The sequence below is a fragment of the Salvelinus namaycush genome, chromosome 39 (genome assembly GCF_016432855.1).
Source record: "Salvelinus namaycush isolate Seneca chromosome 39, SaNama_1.0, whole genome shotgun sequence".
Lineage (NCBI taxonomy): Eukaryota > Metazoa > Chordata > Actinopteri > Salmoniformes > Salmonidae > Salvelinus > Salvelinus namaycush.
The window spans coordinates 6,270,510-6,289,582 of NC_052345.1; the positions used below are offsets into that span (position 1 = coordinate 6,270,510).

The following is a 19,073-nucleotide window of genomic DNA, read 5'->3' on the forward strand; positions in this document are numbered from 1 at the left end:
CTAAATAAGAAATAGGGTACCATTTGGGCAGTTCACTGCTTTCAGATGTAACTGGAATGTGGTGAAACTGCACTAAAACATTTTAATAAAACATGGAGGCCGATACTACTGGAATACTTTAGTGCATGGAATACTACGTTTTCTATGTAGATTCTCTTGGAATACTACATGTTTTCTATGTAGATTCTCTTGGAATACTACATGTTTTCTATGTAGATTCTCTTGGAATACTACGTTTTCTATAGATTCTCTTGGAATACTACATGTTTTCTATGTAGATTCTCTTGGAATACTACATGTTTTCCCCATGTTTCGATGTAGATTCTCTTGCATGAATCAAAGCACATCAAGGGTAAAAACCAAGTGACAAGCCAAAAATAGATTGACATTTTTATTTCACAAAAACAAAATGCAGTTCAGTTCAGATGAAACTAAACAAGTTATTCAACATTATTACACTGTCCAGAATGGATGACTCATTCTGCCATAGGGTTGAACAGAAATGTTCATGACTAAAAATGTTAGTCACTTGTCAACAATCATTGGTGGCACTTGGCTCCAAATCGTTTTTCTCTGAATTAGAAATTCAGACTCACACATACAATACACATAATCAATGTCCACATCTGACATCACAATAGAAATATTTTCTGTCCAAAAACAATTAATCGAGTCATCAAAATAGGCTAGAGCAGGTGCTGTGAGGGGGGAAACAAGCATTTAGGGCTATATTTTCGTAGTGCAAAAATGTTGCGTTGCAATGTGCAAAAAATACTGTAAACTTCATTATAATCTCGCAGTGGGCGTTTTCTAATTCGCACAGAGCTTTTGCACTAGGAAAATGTCGCCCTTAAACTACAGTATCTTCAGTTACAAGTGCATGGAGGCCACAGCCTCGATATTCCCCTCCTCGCGACCAGTCTCACACTTGCATTCTTCCACCACCATCACGCGCTTCTCCCGCACCTCCATCCCACAGCGCAGAGGCACGGTCACCGTGTGGGCCTTGGATGGAGCGCAACGGGAACAGGGCGCACGGCGGTGTCCCCCTGCACCGGTCAGCCTGGCAGACTCCCAACCAGACGGGACGAACAGCGAACTGCATTGACCGAAGCACAGTTTGTTGTGGACTGTCACCGCGTTGCAGCCCTCGGACGTTATCCGCTGCACATGGAAGATCAACTTTTTAAAATTAGACTCGCATAAACATTTCGTATTTTGATGTTTCAAGCATTAGGCCCTACTTATTTAAAAAAAATATCCCTTTTAACTTTCTAATTTAGTCTAATAATTTGATTAAACATGAGGCCTACTGTCCTCTATTGCCCTATAACATCTTTGTCTATTGTTAACCAAAATTGAAAGGTCTGCCTCACCTGAGTAAAAGGCACCGCGGCGCAGCTCTGTCTGTTGGCAGAGTCCTTCAGACTGAGGGGCAGCGACATGGACATGGTCTTACTGTGGTCGCTCTTATCCATGGCCCTCTGCCACATCTCAAATCCCTGCCTCTTCTTCATACCCACCCCGCCATTGCCCTGACTGTCGTGGTGCAGATGTGACAGTGGATGCAGAGGCACCGCAGCTGCTTTGGCAGGGAGCGCAGGAGGGCCAGGGCGACCCGTGGACAAGAAGGCTGGGAAAGGCATCCTCGGACCGGGCGCACCTCGGGGGGAAATCCCGCCTCGTCTAAAAAGACCCGACAGACCCAGGTTATTGGGGTTGAGTTTGACTACTTTGACCGTTCCCCGAATAGACTCCTGTTCGTCGACTGGACCGTTACCGGATGATTCAAAGTCCCGGCTCGCGCCATTCTTGGGAACGCTCTTGATGGAGTTGTGAGGGAATGGAAGAGACAAAGCCACGGCAGAAAATGTGGACAAAAAAACAAAGTTGATGAAGAAAGTCATTTTTTCCCAACAAAAATAAAAAATCTTAGATATTTTGTTCCAGATTCAGAAAAAGCTAATTATTCCCCAGCAAATAAATCAATAATCAATTGGTTGTCTATATTTTAGTGGTTCAAGGTTCCAAATGGAAACCTTGCTGTCAGTCTGGGCTATGAGACAATGGAGTTGGTGGCAGCCTTTTATAAGGACCAACCAACCCAGCCTTCACCTCTTGGAAGGTGTCATAATTCCCATGCTAATGGTCAGTATATCACACCTGGCATTTAGGATTTTATTAGGATCCCCATTAGCAGTTGCTGAAGCAGCAGCTACTCTTCCTGGGATCAACACAAATCATAAAACATGACATAATACCATAAAAACATCTTTCTTTAAACATCAAGAACCGCCCAAAGACTGAACTACACCTGCTGGGTCATAAGATCCATTGACATTTACAACTTCAAAGGGTTTCAGTTTATTACAGGTGAGTGTTTGAACGGTGGTGAAGACATTTGAAGTAGTCCTATAGAGTTTTTCTAGGCTCTGAGGATGTGAGTTTGAGAGGTACCCTGTATCAACTGAGAATAATACCTAGCCAAACAAGGGGCTTTCATTACATGTGGTGGTAAAGTCATAATGGGTTTATGTTCCGTGGGTATAAAGCCCAGCTCCCTTGTTATGGCCCATCATAATGCCATTGGAGTCCTGTGTTCTCTCACCCATGACCTGATCAGTCACTGGCTGTCTGGAGTTCTAGAACCCTGCTGGGAGTTCCCATGGACAGGCTCGGTGTTAACTGACACATTAACTTTCCCATCCCCCCAGACCACTTTCCCATAGGCAGCTTCTATCTGTTAGACACCTGACCAAGTGAAGTTCAGAATAACTGTTACTGAGTGAAGTGACTGTTAAGGAGAACAAAAATGTATGGGCGCACTACCGTAAACCCCTTTGGATTAAAGTGTCTGCTAAATGGCATATATTATTATAACTCAATGTTACTTAATGTTCCCAGACATGTGACTGACCATGATACTGTGATTCTGCCTCTGACACTTCAGATATATTCCACAAGAGGGAGTAGTTGTCAAAGAGTTTTCCTGTTCATTAGACTGCTAATCATCACAAATTCACATACAGAGAGACACCCACCCTCCCACATCTACCATAAACCCTAAGCAGTCCCTAAGCACCACAATAACCACAGTCTACTGACAAGGAGGCTTCATCTGCAAGTCTCATTTATTATGGAAGTCTCATCTGCAAGTCTCTGGCCTGGTTGGCCTACCATGCCTGGGTCAGGCTCTGTGTTGCTGCTGGTCTAATAATAGGTGTTGCCTAGTCTGACGAACAACACTACTGACACCATCATGGACGCCAACTGAAACAGACACAACAAAAACCACACACACACACACGCATTAGGCCACGGGAAACACATTGAAGCATCCTTAACACACACCACAGGCCACGGGAGGAAACTATATCTCTGTCTAACTTTGACTCTTTCTGAAATAGGTTCAGCCGGCTTTGCTGAGTTCACTCATGTGGTAATGGGGTTGTTCACATCGAGCACGCCACACACACACACACACACACACACGGTGCACGTGGAAACTATGTTTTAACACAAAAGTCTAACTTTGAGGCTAAGTTAATGTTTCAGTTCATTTGTGTTGGGGTGGTGTTAGTGGTTGTGGAGTCTCTCAGGAAGACAGTGTCATGAATGGAGTCATTTCAATAGTGGATGCCAAGGCAGATCTGCATCCCAAATAGCATAAGGCTGCATCCCAAATAGCATAAGGCTGCATCCCAAATAGCATGCTATTCCCTACTGTACATGGTGCACTACCTTTGATCAGAGCCCTATGGGCCCTGGTCAAAAATAGTGCACCATATAGGGAATAGGGTTCCATTTGGGATGCAACCTTAGTCTTATCTGCCTTGGCATCCACTATTGAAATGACTTCATTCTCATTCCTGAGTGAGACTCAATAACAGCTAGCAGTGAGTGTTATTTTGTCTGATCCATGTTGATTCACAAGGCCAATTTACTGTTTAAGACTTTCATTTACACGATGGTGATCACAATGGAAACCACCTGTGGCTGTTTGTGGCCAATGTCTCTACCCTCTAGTCATTTTGTCCCCATATACATTTGGGCAACTCTCACCATATACGTTTGGGCAACTCTCACCATATACGTTTGGGCAACTCTCACCATATACGTTTGGGCAACTCTCACCATATACGTTTGGGCAACTCTCACCATATACGTATGGGCAACTCTCACCATATACGTATGGGCAACTCTCACCATATACGTATGGGCAACTCTCACCATATACGTATGGGCAACTCTCACCATATACGTATGGGCAACTCTCACCATATACGTATGGGCAACTCTCACCATATACGTATGGGCAACTCTCACCATATACGTTTGGGTAACTCTCACCATATACGTTTGGGTAACTCTCACCATATACGTTTGGGTAACTCTCACCATATACGTATGGGCAACTCTCACCATATACGTTTGGGCAACTCTCACCATATACGTATGGGCAACTCTCACCATATACGTTTGGGCAACTCTCACCATATACGTTTGGGCAACTCTCACCATATACGTTTGGGTAACTCTCACCATATACGTTTGGGCAACTCTCACCATATACGTTTGGGCAACTCTCACTGACGATATAGACTGACGAGTTTCAGAAGAAAGTTCTTAGTTTCTGGCCATTTTGAGTCTGTAATCGAACCCCCAAATGCTGATGATCCAGATACTCAACTAGTCTAAAGAAGGCCAGTTTTATTGCTTCTTTAATCAGAACAACAGTTTTCAGCTGTGCTAACATAATTGCAAAAGGGTTTTCTAATGATCAATTAGCCTTTTAAAATGATAAACTTGGATTAGGTAACACAAAGTGCCATTGGAACACAGGAGTGATGGTTGCTGATAATGGGCCTCTGTACACCTATGTAGATATTCCATTAAAATAAATCAGCCGTTTCCAGCTACAATAGTCATTTACAACATTAACAATGTCTACACTGTATTTCTGATCAATTTTATGTTATTTTAATGGACAAAAACAAGGTCATTTCTAAGTGACCACAAACTTTTGAATGGTAGTGTAAATTTGGGTAAATCTCACCATATATGTTTGGGCAAATCTGAAAGGACACTTACCTCCATGACACAGATGCCAGAAGCGGTGGAGCCAAAGATGACGCTCTGGTCCTGGATCACATTGATCAGTTTGGTAATGCAGCTCTGGTGACCGACAGATAGATAAAGAGGACGTCACCATCTGTTCCTTCACAAGACATGGCCACTACCCAAGTTAGGATTTGGCCCTTAGAAATAGGTAAAGGAGTAATGGCTTTTGACACTGCTACATCCACCATAGTTTCTGGAACCATGCTGAAAAAGACAAATGTAAGAAAATATCCAAACCAGCAGTTTGATGTGGGTCAACACGATAGTGTAAAAGGGGTCAAAGTCGGTCCAGCTATGGTTGATGTGTAACCAGGCCGGCTCGGTACAGCTTGGTTTGGCTCGGCTTATTCATATGGAAAAGTGTTCCCTACCTTTGGGTGTATCAGGCCCTGGGTGGTGTCGAGGCCGTCGCAGGCGCTGCTCGTCAGGTCAACACAGCACGTCTTGGGGTACAACAGGCCAGTGTTAGCACTGAACACAGAGTTCTTGAAGTCAGCCGTGGAGTTGTCAAAGCCACAGCACTTGTACTGCACACAGTAGAGAAAGGCAGAGCATTGAGACAGCGGGCTTCTATTGGTGCCCATTGACAATTCCGTTTGTTTCTTGTTTCTTCCGGAGCTTTTGCACATGTACAGTGAAGAATGGTAGCTCTAGTCTGAAAACCAGACCTGTTTTGTGCAAACATTCCACTCCTTGTAGTTCGTGTCATATGCCAAAGTTTGTCATGACAAGTAGAGGCAAGGAGTGGAATGATAGACTGGTACCCAGGGTATGGTAGATCCTACTGGTATTAAAGCAGCAATCAGCAGTAAAAACAATAACAAAGCGTCCTCCCCCCACCCGTTTCGGTAAAAAGCTGAGGGATGAGGCTGGAGAAATATAACCACTCAAATTCATAAACAGAGATATGGATTCAAGGACTGACCATCCATGATATCAACATCATCGTTGTAACCATGTTTTTAGGCTATATAGTGTTTGTTTACATTTACTTTGTTAACAAACATTGGAGTAAAACAAGCTTACAGTATATTTTGGGTTCTGAACTAAGCTCATGAGGCATTTATAAGTTTAATACTTCAAGAATCAATGGGTACATATAATTAATTTATAAGTCCAAAAATGAATGTAGCAACTGCTGATTGCCCCTTTAAAGTCAGAGTTCACATAGCCCACTCACATGGACCATGATGGTGTTCCAGGCTGTTGATATGGGGTCTGCAGCCGTTGGTCCCATATAGGACATCCGCAAAGAGTCCTTACTAGCTCCACGAATCGTAACCTCCACCTTAAACACAGGAAGTCACCTAATCATTTACCCCAGTGCTTGACTGTTAATCACGCCAAGAAAACTTTACAGCATCTTTGTAGCAGTTCAGACAGTAAGGCTGTGCGTGAATCATCTGTGCTTTGTACAGTTTCTTTGTTGCAGTTTAGACATTGAGCGTGAGTAGATCATCTGTGCTAAAGACAGCATCTTTGTTGCAGTTTAGACAGTGAGGATAGGGTCAATGTGGATTGTCTGCGGTTTATACAGTATTTCTATTGCAGTTTAGACAGTGAGGGTGTGAGTGGATCGTATGTGCTTTGTATGGCATCTTCTTTACAGTTTAAACAGTGAGGGTGAGTGGATAATCTGTGTTTTGTACATTATCGTAGTTACAGTTGAGCCAGTGAGAGTGGAGAGTGGATCGTCTGTGCGTGAGAGTGGATCGTCTGTGCTTACCAGATCTTTGTACACCAAGATGAAAATAACCCCAGTAACCTCAGCTGTAAACATCATTGACACGATGAAGAAATACTGTCAGATCAAGGAGAGGGTTAGAATCAACCACATCATAGTTTCAAAGGTGAGCAGGGTAAGAACTGTACACTCTCTATAACTGTGCATCCCCACTTCCTGGTCTCCTGTGACCTATGACCCAACATATAGTTCCCTCGAGTGTACAAATTAAAGTGACGCTACAGATGTTTTGTATAATTTCGCCCAGTAGTTTTGAAAGCAAAAACGGGCCCCTGAAAAGTGTGCACAATTGTGTACAACGTCATCCATTTCGTATGATATGCTACGTCCTAAAAAAATATAGATTTTTAAAAAATCATGCAATTCTTACGCTATGTTAGCGATTCCAATTCGTACGATATGTTACGAATTTGTAAATGCTTAAGATCCCATTCAATCTCTTTAAGTGGAATACACAAAGACTATAGAGCAACCATCAAATCTCTCCGTGGAACTTGCCTAGCACATCTGATTCAACTAATAATCAAGCCCTTGACTTCTTAAATCCGTTCAGAAGGACACAACATCTTGGAACGTTCAGATAGAAATATGTTATGTAGAACAAACATGCCTCTCCAACATGTGGAACAAGGAATCATGTCGGCTATATTCATGGCATTACTATCTGCAACGTTCGACAACATTTGGCAACTGAACGTGGCCCAGGTGTGCTAGTTCAGGGCTACAACAAAATTGTGAAACATCTGTGGGTCCCCGAGGAGAGGTTTGAGAAACAAGGGTATAGACTACACAACACAACAACCAAATAAGTAGGCCAAAATGTCTCCTTCTAACAGACTCTCAACCATTAGCAAGAATTTATGAAGACTACACTCTACAAAAGTGACCCACCTTTCTTCTAGACTGAGCCCCAAATGGTAGCCCCCCCCCCCCATGTTATACTGTTGATGAGGTTTATATCTTGTAAAACAACAAGGGGGAATTTTTTTATTTGAATTTCATGTTTGTTTTATTATTTAAAAGTGGAACATGAATTGCCTCATTCAAGTCACGAGTGTGTCCAGAAGTTAGAGTTTATTGACCCCCTTGCCACCCTCTGGAAGTCACCCTCGGAGTTTTGACAACAACACGCGTCAACAGAGGGCCCTCAGAGCGAATTGGTAGGGGCGATGGGGTGGTTTGGGATTCACGGTCTCTTACCAGCATGATGAGGCAGCGGTTCTCGCTCCAGGCCCCGTAGCAACCAATGAACCCCAGCAGAGACAGGATGGCCCCCAGGCACATACACACATAGCTGATGGTCACCAGCTGTGCCGAGAAAGAACCCATCACCTGGACAAAGGTGGCCGCTCCGTACCTGATCCACACACCTAGGCCAAACAGCACAAGGCCACTCACCTGGATGGGGGAAGAGATGGACTATAGAGTTAGAATGACTAGAATGGATTCACCTGGATGAGAGAAGAGATGGACCAGAGTTAGAATGACTAGATTGTAGGACCTTCTGATTGAAGACGGTGTCCCGTGGGGGAACTGGTCCATATTGGGTTAGAGAATGAGATGCGCATCCATGAGATTGAGGGTATTGAGAGAGTGTATTGACATTGGACATTCTGATTGGGTGAATTAACATGAGATTGATCATATTGATGCATCATTATCGTGTTTTCCCCAACATTTACTGTAGATGTGGGCTAAGAGTTGTTCAAACTAGATTCTGAAATGAATGCAGGGCCTCAACTAAACTATATGGAATTTAAAACGTTGGACAATCCTGAGCATACCATCTGTAACACATAGGGCCAGTTTCCTAGAACAGATTAAGTATTGGACTAAAAAGCTATTTGAATTGAATGTATTTGGGGTAACAGACATATACAACAAAACGTACAATGTGGACCCAGAGGATATCACTTGAAAGTATTAATTAAAACGCTTGTTTCCAAAGTGGTCCACAATGGTAAAAACAAGAACACATAATGACTCAAAGGGAAGACAAATTTACAAACAACCATAAATACATTCATTTATATTGACATCCTAAAAAGTGGCACCATGGAGATTCAATGGAGATTCTCGGATTCCCTGTGGTCTGACGATTCTATCGAACTTTCACTCCAACCTACATGTTGTAGTGAATGTAATCGTTCTGCAGTGCGGGTTTGATTGAGGTCCAGCCTAATAGCCTTTTATGGTATAATCTACAGATAAACCCCCACCAAAAGCACACAAAAAAACGGTGCACTTACAAATATGATGCCACTGAGTAACATCATTAGGTACCTCAACAGGCCATACAGGTGATGTAGTCTGGACATGACTGACTGCGCTGTAATGTCATGAACCGGTTGGTTCAATCTACGGAAACCATACATACAGGTTAACATTTTTCACATAGACCAATAATCTGGACATTTTCAATACTCAACGTTGTTGTTGAATTGTTATCCATCATTGACATGACAAGCACTCATTACATGCAAAAATAATGTTATCCAAAGTTAGCTAGAAGTTAACTAGCTACTATAGGCTTGGATATTTCATATTCATTTGGAAAAATTTGCATTTTTAGCTAGTTAAATAACGTTAGCTAGTTAGCTACTGTATCACCCTTGCTTTAATAATGACCAGAAAAATAATAAAATTGGCCAAAGGCAAAAGCTAAAAGTTAAGAAATTCCTTATTAGCTGTTCAATAATTGACAAATTAATCAGTTGCACTTGCATTCTTAATTACCTTTTTGTAGGCTACAAGTGGTATTTAGCTAGCCCAGCTGACAAGCTAACTTGCTATTGGTATCTTCTTTTGACAGGGGCACGAGCACGAACCTTCATAGCAATGCGCCCCGTTTCCATGGCAACGCAGTTCTGGGTCATAAGGTCATAATCAGAGGTGTCACAATTAACATTTTGTAACAATAGATGTAGCTCGAGGATACAATGTAGTTAACTTTATTTCTATTGTGCTTTTCAATAGCAACCTGGTCTCAGAGCATTTCATATTATTCTGTATGTAAATCTATGACACTACAGCGCATCGGAAAGTATTCAGACCCCTTGACTTTTTCCACATTTTGTTAAGTTAGCCTTATTCTAAAATATATATTTTTTATCCCCTCAGCAATCTACACACAATACCCCATAATGACAAAGCAAAAACAGTTTTTTAGAAATGTTTGCAAGTGTATTAAAAATAAAAAACGAATACCTTATTTACATAAGTATTCAGCGTGTTGTTTCCATTGATCATCCTCGAGATGCTTCTACAACTTGATTGGAGTCCACCTGTGGTAAATTCAATTGTTTGTACATGATTTGGAAAGGCACACACTTGTGTATATAAGGTCCCACAGTTGACAGTGCATGTCAGAGCAAAAACAAAGCCTTGAGGTCGAAATAATTGTCCGTAGAGCTCCGAGACAGGATTGTGCCCAGATCTGGGGAAGGATACCAAAAAATTTATGCAGCCTTGAAGGTCCACAAGAACACAGTGGAGTTTGCTGTCAATACAGGTAAAAGTGCTTCATATCATAAAATAAAAATACTAACAAAGACAGGAGGAAGGAGAATGAAAAAAATAGCTAATTAAAATCATACATTAAAAGCATCTTCATAAAAGTCTTGTCTTCAGCAGGGATTTAAAAAGAGACACTGAATCTGCAAGTCTGATCTAAAAAGTAGCCTAGTAGATGCCAACTTTAGGTGAATATGATTGAGAAACTATTGCAAATAAGAACAAGTTTATAATTTCCTCAAAGAATAGAACAAGAAATAAACAAGTCAGATTGAACGTGGTCATTTCTAAACTTCAATATTTATATGTACAAAAAGAGACACTGTATACCCATTCAAGACAGTTGAAGTAATAACAAAAAAAAGTCTTGCCAGTTAGAGCAAGTGTAAAGCAATCACCTTCTCAACACAAAACATCATGCATTCATGTAAAGTCTTCAACTTGAGCAAGAAACAAATAAGGATAGAGATAAAGGAATCTAATTTACACATAAATAAGTACTGGATGCATACAGTAGGCCCTATACAGTATATGTGGACAGATATTGTTGATATACCATGGAGGTGATCGATTCACAACAGGGTTTTGAACAACGCTCCTTCCGCTCTTATTTTTCTTTTAGAATTGAAATATTTTAATAATCTTTGGTGTTTGAAATGAAACATGTCGACTGAAGATGTCATGGTGATGATGATGATTAAACAGGCGTGGTCATGGATGGTCCTGGATGTCGGGGTCCTCAGTGCTACTTGTTACCAATCTGTTGGTAGAGAACCATTGACACCACCATGGCAGCAATCTGAAACGATGACAGGTCACAAGTGTTAACACAATATAATGGTTACGTTCCAAATGGCACCCTAATCCCTTTATAGTGCACTACTTTTGACTAGGGCCCAAATTGCGCCCTATTACCTTTATAATGCACTACTCCTGAAGAGGGCCCATGGGGCTCTGGTCAAACGTTGTGCACTATGTAAGGACTAGGATGCTATTTGGGATGCAGATAGTATTGTAACAGGTGTACTGTACCTCAAGAGCAGCGATGCCCAGTCCAACAGCTCCAATGATGACAGCGTTGTCCTCGATCAGGATCAGCAACATGGTAAAGCAGCCAATGACATTCTGGAGAGGAAACAGTACTCCAGTATTAGAATTAGATAGCTGTATGGGGATTCAATTATTATAAACACACAAACACAGGCTATTAAATGTAAAACCTAGCCAGGGACAGGAGTTTTTCATGACTATGTGACCCAACCAAAGTGTAAGGAAACCCTCCTGGTCTAAACACAGCATATCGGATGACCCTGTATTGTACTATTAGATATCTGTACCGAATTTTCAGCAGCAGCAGCAGCACAGATTTCAGTTTTACTACAACATGTTGGTGGGTACATGGAGTTAGTTCGGTTCCCTTGAAAAGGGGATCCATCGAAGTCTGTGTAATTGCGGTATCCACAGCACTTGAACTAGGAGGGAAGCACAGAGACACAAATCATTATGACATGGTAGCATCTACAGAACACAGTAAGCAACTAGCGTAGCCAAGCACCACTGCCTTCTGTGAAACCTGTAAATAATCTGCATAAGAACATATGCATTTATTGAGTACACAAAAGTGTGCTAATAACATCCACTGGCAGAGTGGCAGTAAATTCACTCCTTAATATGAATGAATGAAGTATACCTGTTCCATGGTGCCATTCCATAGTGAAGTCAGGCTCTCGTCCTTCCCATAGTCTTTTTTAATGCTGGCAACAATCTTCTCACTAAGGTCCTCAAGAACTTCCTTAGCCTAAAACATACAAAACAGAACACAAACCCATTTCCACAAATTCAGAAAAGCTTTATTGTCCCAACATTAGGCAATTTGATTTACTACTGTATAAAAACAGTTTTCATCTGCCAATATGAACAAAACCACCACCAGCACAGCCAAATAAAGTTTCAAACGTTCCCCCTATTTACTAATTAGTGCACTGCTTTTGACCAGGGCCCATACAGTGTTAATAACTACCTACCAGTGGTTGGAAGACGAGGACCACCACGCACCCAGCCACCTCTGCAATGAATATGATCAGGATGATGATAAAGAACTGGAAAGGAACAGACAAGCATACAGTGGTTAAGGATTTGATGGGAAAAAAAACACAAAAAAACAAGGGGTCAAAATGATGACCAATATGATGGCAGGTCAGAATGATGTTAAAGAACTGGAACGAAACAAAATGGCGACAGACAAGCATACAGTGAGGGCTTCATAACAAAGCAAAAGGTAATGGGTCAAAACTATCACATTAGATCAAAGGTCAAAATTCTATAAATATATAATTGTGTATATCAACAAAGAAAGTCATTTTGCACAAAAAAATACAAATAAATGTTTAAAAAAGTAACAAATAATGAATTAATCTCAAAAATAAACAGAGTAAAAGTCAAGTTGGTATTTGTATTAAATCGATTTCTGAATATTTATGTTCAATGGTCAAAGATGACACACCAGCATCAGCATACACCTGGACTCCTTCATGGCTCCACAGCACCCTAGGAAGCCCATGATCAGCAGGACCCCTCCAACCCCCATGAGCAGGTAGGCCACGTTAGCCAGTTGGCCCAGTTCTGCTGGGGCGTCCTTAATGTTGTCTAACACTCCCAGTAGAGAGCCACTGTCCACCTTCACCCACACCCCCACCGCCAGGATGGCCACACCCGCCAACTGATACACACAACAGGGAGGTGGGAGAGAGAAAGAGGAGAAATAGGGGGAGGGGATAGTTTTAGTGTTTGGGACAATGTTGATGAAGAGTACAGGGAGTATACTTTGAATATTCTTTGAAAACTCTAAACCATATCATTAGAATGCGTCATGGAGAAAAGGTGAATATAAGTGGGGCAAATGTTGTCAAGATCATACAAAATATGGTCATCTCTGCAACCATTACCTTCACAATTTTTGAAAGAAATCCCGAACCCACAGTAATTAGCTAGTATGACAAGGCAGGTTATTCATCTTCTTACTGTGACTAAAAATGACATACAATATTAATTCTGGGTAATATTATAACCAGAGAGTATATAAACTCAGCAAAAAAAGAAATGTCCCTTTTTCAGGACCCTGTCTTTCGAAGATAATTCGTAAAAATCCAAATAACTTCACAGATCTTCATTGTAAAGGGTTTAAACACCGTTTCCCATGCTTGTTTAATAAACCATAAACAATTAATGAACATGCACCTGTGGAACGGTCGTTAAGACACTAACAGCTTACAGATGGTAGGCAATCAAGGTCACAGTTGTGAAAACTTAGGACACTAAAGAAGCTTTTCTACTGACTCTGAAAAACACCAAAAGAAAGATGCCCAGGGTCCCTGCTCATCTGGGTGAACGTGCCTTAGGCATGCTGCAAGGAGGCATGAGGACTGCAGATGTGGCCAGGGCAATACATTGCAATGTCCGTACTGTGAGACGCCTAAGACAGTACTAGAGGGAGACAGGACGGATACCTGCCTCGCAGTGGCAGACCACGTGTAACAACACCTGCACAGGATCGGTACATCCGAACATCACACCTGCGAGGCAGGTACAGGATGGCAACAACAACTGCCCGAGTTACACCAGGAACGCACAATCCTTCCATCAGTGCTCAGACTGTCCGCAATAGGCTGAGAGAGGCTGGACTGAGGGCTTGTAGGCCTGTTGTAAGGCAGGTCCTCACCAGACATCACCGGCAACAATGTCGCCTTTGGGCACAAACCCACCGTCACTGGACCAGACAGGACTGGCAAAAAGTGCTCTTCACTGATGAGTCGCGGTTTTGTCTCACCAGGGATGATGGTTGGATTTGCGTTTATCATCGAAGGAATGAGCGTTACACCGAGGCCTGTACTCTGGAGCTGGATTGATTTGGAGGTGGAGGGTCCGTCATGGTCTGTCACAGTATCATCGGACTAAGCTTGTTGTCACTCAGGCAATCTCAACGCTGTGCGTTACAGGGAAGACATCCTCCTCCCTCATGTGGTACCCTTCGTGCAGGCTCATCCTGACATGACTCTCCAGCATGACAATGCCACCAGCCATACTGCTCGTTCTGTGCGTGATTTCCTGCATGACAGGAATGTCCGTGTTCTGCCATGGCCAGCGAAGAGCCCGGATCTCAATCCCATTGAGCACGTCTGGGACCTGTTGGATCGGAGGGTGAGGGCTAGAGCCATTCCCCACAGAAATGTCCGGGAACTTGCAGGTGCCTTGGTGGAAGAGTGGGGTAATATCTCACAGCAAGAACTGGCAAATCTGGTGCAGTCCATGAGGAGGAGATGCACTGCAGTACTTAATGCAGCTGGTGGCCATACCAGATACTGACTGTAACTTTTGATTTTGACCCCCCCTTTGTTCAGGGACACATTATTCTATTTCTGTTAGTCACATGTCTGTGGAACTTGTTCAGTTTATGTCTCAGTTGTTGAATCTTGTTATGTTCATACAAATATTTACACATGTCAAGTTTGCTGAAAATAAACGCAGTTGACAGTGAGAGGACATTTCTATTTTTAGTTTAGGGAAAGTTTTCCTCAGTACACAAATCTATCCTCACAAAGAGGATAGATTTGTCATTTATGGTCCCTGTGGATCTTGGATGTGACACATTCCTGTTCTGAAGTGCACTTTCTTATCCTGTTCGCTCTCTGAATGACCTTGAAAATATCTAAGGGGTCATTGACCCTAACAGGTCAGGAGGCTTGGGTTCAAAATGGCGGTTATGTGGACATCTACAAGTCCAGAGTGCTAACGAGGACAGGGGAAGTGACAACTTAATTCAAAGCCATCAAACTCCTTTCAGTACTATAAAACCTTAGTGAATTTAATAGCATATTATGCTAAAAACAGAAGCTTTCTATAGACTGTTTTGGTGTTAGTATTCTGATGGAATATAGGAGATGGGGGATGATTGAATGTTAGCTGAATGAAAGTTTAAACTTACAAAGATGGCTCCATTGAAGATGAACATCATAATCTTGAGAAACCCGGAGCAGCACATCTTTGCCGTCTGTTGTTTCCTTCTCCTGAAAAACAAAACGAAACTTCAACTGTGAGTTTAGGAGATACACTTGGACATACAGAATATTTAGTCAGTTACGGTTTCAGGCCAGTGTGTGTGTGTACATAAAACTGTAGAGTTGTAACTAGACAGCCAACCTGTCTGGTTACAAGATTACAGGATGTTATACCAGGCTTGTCTGAGTCATGTTACAATGACATAGCATCCATTTTAGTTACACATTAACCAGGGAGAAGGAGACGGTTCTGGGGCGAAAGAAATGCTCTCTAAATTTAGCATTTTATTTGGTTTTCATGTAGAAATAAACTGGGTTTGGAGTTGAAATGAACAATCAGAAAAGACAACCACCGAACTAACATTTCCATTTGTAAAGCTGTGTTGTTTGCCAGCCAAATTCTAAGACCTACCAATCACAATATCGCTTGCTTCCTTATTTCAATTGTCAGTCCAACACCCCTCAAAAACCCTTAGACTGGTAATACGGATTTCACACCTTGCAAGACAGTACCAGTCCATCTCTTTTACTTGAAGTCGGCGCTACTTGGCAGATAACTGTTAATTAATGGGTCCTGGGCAAAAGTAGTGCACAAGATATGGAATAAGGGGTCATTTGGGACACACTCAGAGTTGATGTTTTATTACTAGAGGTATTTTACAGGCATTGGTATTATTGGAACAGTCAAGGAGTCTTATCAGAATCTTCCTGGCAGTCACTGACGTTCAGTAGCATAGAAAACACCTCCATAAGATAGAGACTTAGCTATCAAGACCCATAATATCTTTATGGTCTGTTTCTTCAGTAGCTTGTTGGCTTTGGTGGGAATTGGAAAAGTGTCACTGGACGAGTCCAAGCCTAGTTGGTTTTGGCCAAAGTTGTCTAGTGTAGCCTATTGTACTTTATTATCATAGCAAAGACTCCACAACACACACAGACATATCGTTTTGAATTGTTATGTCAATCCTGTATTTGTTTATACCCTCTTCTCTAGTAGCTTGCTGGCTTCCCGTGAACTGGAGAAGTGTCACTGGATGAGACCAAGCCTAGTTTTAATTGCCAGAATGACCAGGTTGTTCCTTATTGCTGTTCATGCGTCACTGTCTTTAGTGTACTTTGACAACTTTAACCTGGTACCCACAGGGCCATAAACGTCCCCGTGACCAAGAAATAAGGTTGAGAGGCAGAATGTTACCTGACTACATGTTCTTAAAACAAAGGGGGAGTTTCCCGGACAAGGATTACGTCTAGTCCTGGACTAAAAAGCATGTGTCCATGAAACTGGCCCTAAATGTGACTTATCAACAACACCATCCCAGGAGTCTGTTTCCCTCTAGTTACATGACTAGTGTATGAGAATGCAGCAGCACCATCAAAATATTAACAAGTCATTAATAAGATGCCATTTGATCTCATGACGGTTAGAACTTTAATGTTAACTAGTCTTTCATGCATTGGGCAAAGTTCTCCCCTTAGATACAGGGAGGTTCAAACAGCAGCAACCTGATTCATGTTAATAAGTCATTTATTAAACCCAAAAATCATCTCCCTTCTTACAGATGAAAAAAAAAAAAAATATATACAATGTATCAGTTAAATAGAACAATTTCCCTGGATGTATATGGTCTGACTTTCTGTTGCAAATTGGATGCAAATGTGACCTGTGTCACAAAATGTATTACATTGAGTATTAGTTTATTTACTGAAGAAAGTACTGGTTTTCATGGAGTTTTTATGTAGCACATCAGACAAGTATGATTATATAATTCAAGTTTGTGTATAGTGGATTATTTTAAATGGAGTAGAAGAATTGAGTCTCTTACCTGTGCTGAGGTGATGACTGTTGAGGTCTGAGAGGAGTGTTCGTCTCCAACAAGTCTCTATCTGGCCCTTTATCCTCACCCCCCTCCCCACAGGTCTCACAAACACACACACGAGGGGAGGGAGTAAGTGACCAACGCACCACTGATTGGTTTGTAGTGTAGGACAACTTCCTTGAGGCTAAAGTCCTACTAGAGGGAACTTTATGGCGGAGGTGAAAACACAACTATACAGTGCATTCGGAAAGTATTCAGACCCATTTACTTTTTCAAAATGTTGTTACGTTACAGCCTTATTCTAAAACGGATTCAATAAAACAATTCCCTCAATCTACACACTATAGCCCATAATGACAAAGCGAAAACAGGTTTTTAGAAATGCTTGCAAATAAAAAAACAGAAATACCTTATTTACATAGGTATTCAGCATCTTTGCTATGAGACTCAACATTGAGCTCAGGTGCATCCTGTTTCCATTGATCATCCTTGAGATGTTTTTACAACTTGATTGGAGTCCACCTGTGGTTATTTCAATTGATTGGACATGATTTGGAAAGGCACACACCTGTCTAGATAAGGTCCCACAGCTGACAGTTCATGTCAGAGCAAACACCAAACCATGATGTCGAAGGAATTGTCCGTAGAGCTCAGACAGAGCCCGGACTTGAACCCGAACTAACATCTCTGGATTGACCTCCCGAGTGGCACAGTGGTCTAAGGCACTGCATCTCAGTGCTAGAGGTGTCACTACAGACCCTGGTTTGATCCCGGTCTGTATCACAACTGGCCGTGTTCGGGAGTCCCATAGGGTGGTGCACAATTGGCCCATCGTCGTATGGGTTAGGAGAGGGTTTGGGCGGGGTAGGCCATCATTGTAAATAAGAATGTGTTCTTAACTGACTTGCCTAGTTAAATTAAGGTTAAATAAAAAAATAGCTGTTTAGCGACACTCCCCATTCAACCTGACAAAGCTTGAGAGGATTTGCAGAGAATGGGAGACACTCCCCAAATACAGGTGTGAAACGCTTGTAGCATCATACCCAAGAAGACTCGAGGCTGTAATCGCTGCCAAAGGTGCTTCAACAAAGTACTGAGTAAAGGGTCTGAGTACTTATGTAATTATTTTCAGTTCCTTTTAATACATTTGCAAAAATGTCTAAACCTATTTTTGCTTTGTCATTATGGGGTAGCGTGTAGATTGAAGGAAAAAAACAATTTAATACATTTTATAATAAGTCTAATGTAACAAAATGTGGAAAAAGTCAAGGGGTCTGAATACTTTCCAAATGCACTGTATGCTGAATTTGTCACATTGCTCTTCAGGATCTATTGAACCTCAAGAATACAAAGTATTTCAAACTCCCTTTCATTCAAAGGTATGGTATTGCACTCCCTCAATGTTTACTGCGTGGCGCATCATTTATTTATAGACCAGGAACACTTTATTTTGTCATAACCTGCACACATTGACGTCACTCAGCCAAGTGTTATGACCTGTCGCTAATTCCAATAAGCACTGCTGTAAAAAAAACAAACAGCCAACAACCCAAATGGCACCCTATTCCCTATGTGGTGCACTACTTTTGACCAGGGCCTATAAGGAATAGGGTGCCATTTGGGACACAACAAACCAATCCCTCAACTCTACTCTTACCCCTTTTATGAATGGAACATCTGGAGATAAGAAACATTTAGATTATGTCTAAGATAGACCTACTAGGTCTATGTCAAATGACCACAAACAATGGCAACAAGTAAACTGTACTCCAACACACTCAAAGAAATTCCCAAGGAAATGTATTCATACATGTTGACTTATGG

At 41.8% G+C, this 19,073-nt stretch overlaps 2 protein-coding genes across 2 annotated transcripts; both read right to left on the reverse strand.

Moving 5' to 3' along the window:
• Positions 1-384: 384 nt before the first annotated feature.
• dand5 (DAN domain family, member 5) lies at positions 385-9,934 on the reverse strand. The gene is made up of 7 exons (XM_038979309.1): positions 8,066-9,934; positions 6,848-6,922; positions 6,302-6,409; positions 5,493-5,648; positions 5,092-5,175; positions 1,377-1,823; positions 385-1,164 (listed from the first exon to the last, which is right to left on the reverse strand). The coding sequence occupies exons 1-7, from the start codon at positions 8,192-8,194 to the stop codon at positions 871-873; spliced, it is 1,293 nt and encodes a 430-aa protein (XP_038835237.1). The 5' UTR covers positions 8,195-9,934; the 3' UTR covers positions 385-870.
• Positions 9,935-10,649: 715 nt separating this feature from the next.
• LOC120032933 (tetraspanin-1-like) lies at positions 10,650-17,356 on the reverse strand. Its single transcript, XM_038979203.1, has 8 exons — positions 17,256-17,356; positions 15,360-15,441; positions 12,882-13,097; positions 12,403-12,477; positions 12,069-12,176; positions 11,716-11,850; positions 11,411-11,503; positions 10,650-11,177 (listed from the first exon to the last, which is right to left on the reverse strand). Exons 2-8 carry the CDS (start codon positions 15,414-15,416, stop codon positions 11,124-11,126), a joined length of 738 nt encoding a protein of 245 aa, XP_038835131.1. The 5' UTR covers positions 15,417-15,441; positions 17,256-17,356; the 3' UTR covers positions 10,650-11,123.
• Positions 17,357-19,073: the final 1,717 nt, after the last annotated feature.